Genomic DNA, 8,649 nt, shown 5'->3' on the forward strand with positions numbered 1-8,649 from the left:
CATTTTTAGGTACTGAAATCTTGAAAAGTAAAACGTGTAGAACAAAAGTAAGCACAAAAATAAAATCCTTGATGTTTTATTTATTCATTGTTACCATTTAAATTTACCCAAATAAAATAATAACTAAAAAAAAGCGTTTGTAAAACATGCGTTTTCTGTTTATCCTAACCCCACATTTTAAGAATTATTTTCACGTAATTATAAATAAAAGTAAACAATTTTATATGTAGAACTAAGGAAGTAAATGTTATAAGAATATTTACATGTGGAGTTATATATAAAAAAGTTAGTATTTTCGTAGATTTCAGTACCTAAAACCTTGATGGTTTGATCGTTTTTTACACCTGTTTATTCGTTTTACTGAGGCGTCTTTGAAAATACTCAGGTGGCATGATATAACTATTATTTGATAAACTTTAGATTATTCAGTTATTAAATGTTTGAAATTATTTGTCTTTGCGGAAAACACTATTTAAAGGCCCTTAAGGAAGGCTCTTATCGAGTATAATTTTGAAACATTTTTACTAAATATCAACACAAGACAAATTAATAGAAGAATTAGTGCAGGTTTAAACAGATTATGAAATAAAACTCAAAAGATACATTTATTTATTTATTTATTAAAATATACACTATACCATAACAGTTTCACCAAAGCACTAGCGCAACACAAAACAAAATGAGAAATTGAGAATATTTTTTAGGTTAGCTCGGTTTGGCTTTTTACCGCTCGGCGCTCACCGTTCTTGGTTCCTTTCAACCAATCAAAACCCGTAAAGTAAACGCATGCGTATGAATACGCTGGTACGTCGCCCCACTTTTCGGCTTCAAGTCAATTGCAAAATGATCAGTATAGGATAGAAGTATGTGCTTGAGACTCTCAAAAAACGTAAAATTTAATATGTACGTACGACCAGCGTGCCTTCAAACAGAAAGACACATCCCCTACGACTTAGCCATAGCCTCAGGTTGGGGGGCTGTTTCGTACGTGGGTGAACGGAGCAACGAATTGCTTCAAGTAGTGGTTGAATTCTACAGCGTGGATAAATGCAACCACACGTACAAACGGTTTATTTCACCCACTGGTAGATTGCAAGATGGCATCGTCGACGATCTGATAATTTGCGCCGGGAGCACTAAAGCAGTAAGGACGATATGTCAGGTGGGATGCCACCTTTTATTTAATTAGATATAAGACTGCTGAAGAAGTAGGTAATTATTACTATACAGGGTGTTGCATCACGAGAGGGACATGGCTTAATGGGAGATAGAGGACATCTAGGGTAACTAGGATCGCCTATAGAAATAGCTCCTTGGCCATTCTTTACTGAGATACAGGATGATTTATGATTTTTGGTCAAAACTGCTTTATGTCATAACTTTGGTAGTGAATGGAATAATAGGTTCATATTTGGTAGGGTTATTGCACTCACGATACTTCATGTGTGCATGTATGACAGCAAAAAAAATCCAGGTCCGGAATGCAAAAATTGTTAATTTTTTGTGCAAGTCTATAAAACAACACTGTGTATGTATTTTTTTTGAAATTCCGATACGATATTCGGAAAGAGCATAAAAAAATTATCTTAAAGACGTGTTTCCTTTTTTTGTTACACTTTGGTGGTTATTTAAATAAGCTATTGAATATACGAGACTAAGGCTTCTAAAACTAAATTACGTAAAGGACACATGATAAAAATTGTTTTACAACTAAAATTAGCGAAGGCTTAATTGAGGGTAAATGTTATAAATAAGCAAGCATATTTTAAACTTTATTTTCTTTAAATAATATGTATTCCAGGTCCGGACTGCAAAATTTTAATTTTTTTTGTAACTCTAGAAAACATCGTCCCGTATGTATTTTTATGGTATTCCCATACGATTATCGAAAAGAACAAAAGAATGTACCTTCCAACCGGATGGTCGAGTCAACTGCCATAATTTCCGCTACTGGAGTGATGAAAATCCAGGCATTTTCATGAAACTCAAACGAATATCTACCCGATGATTGTGGAAGTATTGGAAAATGACAACGCTTTGCCAGGAGAGCATGTGTGATTTCAGCAAGATGATGCTCTACCACATTATGCCGTAGCTGTGCGTGATTTTCTTAATCAGAACTTTTCAAATTACTGGATAGGCCGTAGAGGTTCAATTGAGTGGCCTCCCAGATCGCCAGATCTAACGCCCTTAGACTTTTTCCTATGGGGACACTTAAAGTCGAAAATTTATGTAACACGACTGCACTCACTTGAGGAGCTTCGTCGGCGAAATGTTTACGCCCGAAATATTCGTTCGAAAGTGGAGCAAATATTTTATTATTGTATGGAAGCGGGGGATTTGATCATTTAATAAAATAACATTCTTGTCTTATTCTTTAAGTGTGATTTTATTGTCATATTCAAACCAAAATTTAAAGACGTATGTCGTCGTGAGCAAAATTTAAAGTTTAAGTGTATTTTACGCCCCTGTCTAAGGGGTAGCTGCCAACCTCCCCCTCGAAGAGAAAATCGACGTCTCAGGTTTTTTGTTTTTTCTTTAATTCTGATATTTTCCAGGTGGGAAGTTTTAATTGGAACATCCTGTAAACACTAGGAAATATATTCTTGATGATCATATACCACAACCTTGAACTAAATAAAACTTCTTCCGACAAGAAAACCTTTATTTATATTAACAAATTTTATTTAATTCGAGATTATGCTATGTGAGCATCATTATATTTCATTGAATATATTATATTTTTTTCAAACAATGGATCTTTTTTCTGCGTGTAGAATCCAGCTCTACTGTTTGTGAAACAAAATATGAATTGATTTCAAATCCGAAAATTCCAGTATCTATGCTTTGGATATTTAGAAAAATCTAATTTTATTAACCACCAAAGTGTATTTCCGTATGAGACATGATGAAACAAAGTACCTCGAAATAAAAAACTTCTTGATTGTGCAAAATTATTTCAGTCTGCCAGGTTTACTTTGATTTGCTTGCTTTCTTATATTTCCACTAATTCTGTATGAGGTATCTAAATTACTATTAAGAAAATGTTCTCAAAGTAATATACCTACCCATTTTTAGAGAAACTTAAAATTAAACAAAACAAGTAGGTATCAATAAAAGTATTTTAAAGCTTTCTAGATATTTCGACATATTTAGCGATTTTTGAGATATTTTGAAATTTTGAGGCATCTAAAAGGAGCCAAAATGCTAAATTTTCAACTCACAGACGATTACCAAGAAATAATTCCCATTTAGTAGTCTAGGATTATTGACCTGTGACAACTGAGGTTGTTAGGTAGGTATATTTAACCTTTGGCCTTTGGAATTTTCATCTATTTTGAAGTTATTTAGTAGTATTTTGATGTATTACGTCAATAAGTCAGCAATCTTCACTTGATAAGGTTTTTACAAATATTTTTTTTTAATTTGTTTGAGTTAGCTTAATGAATTTAAAAAGGAATAAAAACATGTAATAGCTAGTAATAGAACATATGCTGAATTTATTTTACTGTATTTCAAAACGGGTTTGATTAACTTTTATGTAGTCTGTAATTTGTTGTGATCTAAAACTGTTTCGGTTAATTCAAATACATTCTGAAGCTGTTTCCATGTACTTTGACGTATTTTATGGAAGTGTTGATTGACATACTGAAGGATGCCGAGGCCTATTCGAGGAATTTTGATCGATTTTGAAGTTTCTGCAATTGTTACTATATACTCCACGGCCGTATTGAGATATTTGATTTCATCTTGAAGTAATTCTTACGTACTGGTGCCTCTTAGAGAGGTGAATCGAAATATTTGCTCAGATTCTGAAGCAAAAATTTCTTGAACTTACAGGTCTTTGGGACCTAACTCGTAAATATAAATGAGAAAATATTCTTAATCGATTCTCTTCTGTTAGGATTATCTTTTTTACTAGCAAAGCGCCCTTGTCCTATGCCTATTATGAAAATTTAAAATTCCAAGGCTCACTAGATTTTATGGACTTGAAATCAAGGCAGATTGTGTTTCACAAACAAACGGGACTGCAATTAGAAAGCCCAATTTTCCGTACCAACATTTTTTGGCTCTTACAAGCATAGTTTCGCCTATCTATAGAATTATCATGTGGTTTGATAACTAATAAATCTTTTTTAATTTCAGGGGGACGCTGGAGGTCCTCTTCAAGTATATCACGAGGAGACTGAAGAAATCAAATGTATGTACGACATCATCGGAGTGATTTCCTTTGGAATATCCTGCGGTTTGCTGAAAGACAATCCTGGGTTGTACACCAGAGTATCGAGTCACATAAAGTGGATAGAAGATACTGTTTGGCCGACCTAATAGTATACTTTTCTTTTTAATTTGATTTGTAAATATATGACAATGCAGTAAAGATTTTTATTTACAAAATACTAAAGTTTTTAAATTTACGACCCGATTATTTATAGCATTATCATTTATCATTATCATTTATAGCATTGTTAGATAAATATGGGTACTTTAATTATAATCCAGACTTCTGAATAGACTCACAACTGTGCAATATTTGAAGAATAAAACATTAATAAAAATACTGATTAGATTATAAATGGGATTTAGTATGATTTTTATATTTCCTGTTTCAAGTTTATCAGGGGAAGTGTGGTATACTATGTGTATTAATAAAATATTACCGTATTAGTTTTTTTCTTATTACACAACGAAAACCAAATCCCACAAGTCGGTTTGACAAACTAGTTTTCTGGAAGCAGTATGTCTGCTAGGGTTGATTACAACGTGCTTTTGTATGTTTTCGCACTCTCCTTCTGTGGTTCTTTTGCTGCTTTATATGAAGGTGAGTTATTAATTACAAGTAGTGAAAAATGTTTTTTTGTTTTATACAATAATGAATTCAGTAATTTTTCATGAAAGTTATTAATAACAGACGTGGAGGATGTGCCGCTAATAATGAATAAAAAGTGTTTGTTTACTTCCGGAAATCACTATGGTAATGCAAGGATCTATTGGTGGTTGGCAATAAAAATCTTTTATCAAAAATTTTATATTGTATAAATAAATTCTTGGCTTAGGTAATAATTACTATAGATTATTATTATTTTGTTAGTGAGAATGATCATAATAAGCATCAAGAAATTCTTTTACAGTACCTACGAACCACATCCCATCAAGCCAAACCCTGCTGTACAATGAGGTCTTTCTTTAAGAGTTAATTCAAAACATAACTTTTATGTTTTTTTTTATTAAACGTTGCTCCAGTAGTAATACTATCTACAACTGCTATAAGTTTTGTCTAAAGTTCGGTCTACACGTAATGTTTTGTTTATAAACGGCAGACAAGTCAGTACATGTAGACGTACGTCAGTCTAATAGGTCAGACACTGATCTATGTCTACACGTAAGTAACTGCGCCTATCCTAGGGTTACCGTAGTTTTTGGATACAGTGCAATTATTATCACTTGCGGAACAACTAACAATTTATTTTCACCCTTACTGGCCAATTTTTCCGGATCATACAAGACCGACGACAAAATATTACATGTAGATCGGACATTTTTATTAACGCGTGTGTGGAGTGAATTTTCTGATTCAGCAAAGTCCGACGATTTTATTCATTTAGTATTTTTATAATGTATTTTAAACCTTTTATCTATTAATTACTGCTATTACCTTTGACTAGATCTAACATTTTTATTATTCCGATTCATTAAAGTCACACCTGGAATTTTTATAAACATCCTGTATATTATGTAATAATACGTAGAAATTTATTTTCTTAATATTCTCTATATTTACCTTCAGGAGACAATTGTTCCTTGCAAAATGGCAGCGACGGCAAGTGCAAACTTCTAAAGGAATGTCCGACCGCTGTGCAACTGATAAAAGCAGGAGTTTTTCCGGCCATATGTGGATTCGTGGAAACTGAATCAATTGTATGTTGTAAAGATGTTAATAACTTTTTTCCTGATAAAATACTTTATCACCAAATTAGCCTGTTATTGTACTCATCATTTAAAGTAGACCTGTGTAGTTATTTCCGGGTTATCAAGGTTTGACACACGTCGAACCTCTACCAACTGGACAATATTAAAATATTAAAAATATATTTTCCAATATCAGTTACGATTATATCAGGATTTGGCAACTAATAGGTATATTTTTTAAATTAAAGGGAGGAGGCGTTGGTGGTTCCCTTCAGGTATACCACGAGGAAACTGAAGACGTCAAATGTTACATACATAAAATACATGCAATTTCGTAGATTAACTGTTAGATCCTCAAATAAATCCAGCAGGAAATCTAAATAAATGTTGCCATCAGGACGATTTCGTAATATAATCGGACCAAGCAGAAAGTTACTGATCAAACCAGTACACACGTTTATACTAAATTCACGCTGAAGTCTTTCCATAACGACATGGAGATTTTCATCTGTGAAACATGTTGGTTATGGAGATTTATTATCCTACATTTCGCAAAACACGATCTGTCCGTGGAAAGAATTTTGTTGTGAAAGTTATCTATAGCTCTGTATTGGCGAATAATCTGCAAGAATTGAAAACGAACTGCAGGATCAAGAGGTAGAACTGTTTCAACACGAAATGGATGAAACATGAGCTATTTCTCTATCTAGAAGGCCCGGACACAAAATGAAAAACAATGAATTTGGTCTTTCAAATTAAACAAAAAAGAAAAAAATTATAAATCATTAAAGATGACCCACATTCCGAATTTTGCTGCTGAAGATAGGGTAAAATTTGCATAAAATTTTTTGGCATTTTGCCATTCTCTGCTTTCAGGAACATTCATTTTTGAAACTAAGCGCACATAGAGACACTAATGTAGACTACTCTTGGGAAAATTTTTTATCGAAAAAACCGTTAAAAATCTTCTCTTTTCTCTTCTTCTATAACTCGTTTACATTTACGTGCCCATATTAGCTATTTACTGCAAGCATAGCCCGCGGCAAGCCAAAAAAGTACATTTTTGAAATATTAAAAAATATTAATTATTTTTCGAGATATATCGATTTTTTGAAAAAAAGGCGCTATCGAAAATTGGCTAGATCTTCTCAGCGGATAGCCCTACAGTAACGATTTTCGGTTTATTTTCTTCTTAAAGAGTTATANCACGGGCCGCCACTGATAGTGATTCTAAATCTAAATAAACAATAAACAAACAGTAAATAATTTGTTGTAGCTGTAACCTAAAACATAAATATTCTTTCATTTTGTATTATTTAGTAAATTAATTAATATGTCCAATCCTCAGGGGTCCTGCGAAGGAAGTAATGCTAGGTTTCACGAACAAGTCAGATCCCGCTCAGGTGCAAAAACGTACCGTTATTGAAACCATCCGTCATCCCGAATATAAAAACGGATACCACGACATTGGTCTCTTGAGACCACATACTTCTATCCTATACTGATCATTACCTATAGTTTCAATGGATGACCTTGTTTCCAAAAAGGGGGGGCGAGACGTACTCCGTGTGTTTTGCGCATGTTCCATAATTAGGCGCGGTTGCATTTAAATTTANCAAAAAATCGATATATCTCGAAAAATAATTAATATTTTTTAATTTTTCAAAAATGTACTTTTTTGGTTTGCCGCGGGCTATGCTTGCAGTAAATAGCAAATATGGGCACGTAAATGTAAACGAGTTATAGAAGAAGAGAAAAGAGAAGATTTTTAACGGTTTATTCGATATATCTCGAAAAGTAACAAAGCAATCGATACTGTCAAAAAATCAGTCGATAGATCTTTTTAAAACCTACAACTTTCTCATTTAAATATTTTTCAATCCGTGCTATATTTTTTAGTTATTTTAGAAAAACCGTTTTTTCCAACTTTGCGATTTTTTTTAACCTTGTTCGCCATATTGGATCGAGTTTAAAGAACAAGAAACTCAATTTAAAATTTAATTTTCTATACGGTCATATTTTTTTTGTCCAGGTAATAATTTCTGCAAATTTAACATTAATCCGTGACAGAATGCTTGGACTATATTTAGTATTTTCTAGACAAACACTAATGGCGAAATACTTCTGCGATTAAAAAATGTATTCAATTGAAACTCTTGACATAAATGCATTGTTCTGGTAATGTTATAATCAAATACCTATTTGTGCTCAACGTATGGCCATTATTTCAGAAACTGATTTTTTTTTGCTCAACTTTGGCACCGATTTGCAATTTAGGTTTGAATACAATCGCCTTTTTATTTGCACGACTGGATTTGGCACAAAAAGTTGTCCTAGTCAGCTAAATTTCATCTTTATTCGTTGATCCAACTGAAAAAACAAGCAAAGTTGAGGGATTTTGGAGAACATACGTGACCATTGCAAGATGGTCCTGTACACCAAAGCCCAAAGCCTATAACTTGTGAACAAAAGCACATTAGAGTCTATATTTTACCCAGTTCATACGGATCATAACGGCAGAAGAAAGGTGACGGCTGCGACACTGATAAAAAAGTTTAATCACCACAATGGATTGGCAAAGGGTGCCCACGTCCCAAGAAAGTACGTTAGTCTCGATCCAATGTCAAACTAATGCTCACCATTTTTTTATTTTAATATATATTGAATTCTTGCTTCAAGATGAAACAGTGATCTGAGTGTACTATCTCGGCGTTTGACAGAGGTTTAAAATTTATTTGT

The 8,649-nt window shown here is 33.1% G+C and overlaps 2 protein-coding genes across 2 annotated transcripts in view; both read left to right on the plus strand.

The window, feature by feature from the left end:
* LOC108904129 (venom protease-like) overlaps positions 1–4,378 on the plus strand; it is a 9,811-nt gene extending 5,433 nt beyond the window's left edge. Inside the window, exons 5-6 of the mRNA XM_023454306.1 lie at positions 862–1,162; positions 4,147–4,378. Coding sequence (XP_023310074.1) covers positions 862–1,162; positions 4,147–4,329 — 484 coding nt within the window. The 3' untranslated portion in view covers positions 4,330–4,378. The remainder of the gene's footprint in view (positions 1–861; positions 1,163–4,146) is intronic.
* A 324-nt stretch (positions 4,379–4,702) lies between these two features.
* LOC111691457 lies at positions 4,703–7,415 on the plus strand. The gene is made up of 3 exons (XM_023454307.1): positions 4,703–4,822; positions 5,789–5,919; positions 7,272–7,415. Exons 1-3 carry the CDS (start codon positions 4,741–4,743, stop codon positions 7,413–7,415), a joined length of 357 nt encoding a protein of 118 aa, XP_023310075.1. The 5' UTR covers positions 4,703–4,740.
* The last annotated feature ends 1,234 nt before the right edge of the window (positions 7,416–8,649 follow it).

Source organism: Anoplophora glabripennis, unplaced genomic scaffold, assembly GCF_000390285.2.
Source record: "Anoplophora glabripennis isolate ALB-LARVAE unplaced genomic scaffold, Agla_2.0 scaffold151, whole genome shotgun sequence".
NCBI lineage: Eukaryota > Metazoa > Arthropoda > Insecta > Coleoptera > Cerambycidae > Anoplophora > Anoplophora glabripennis.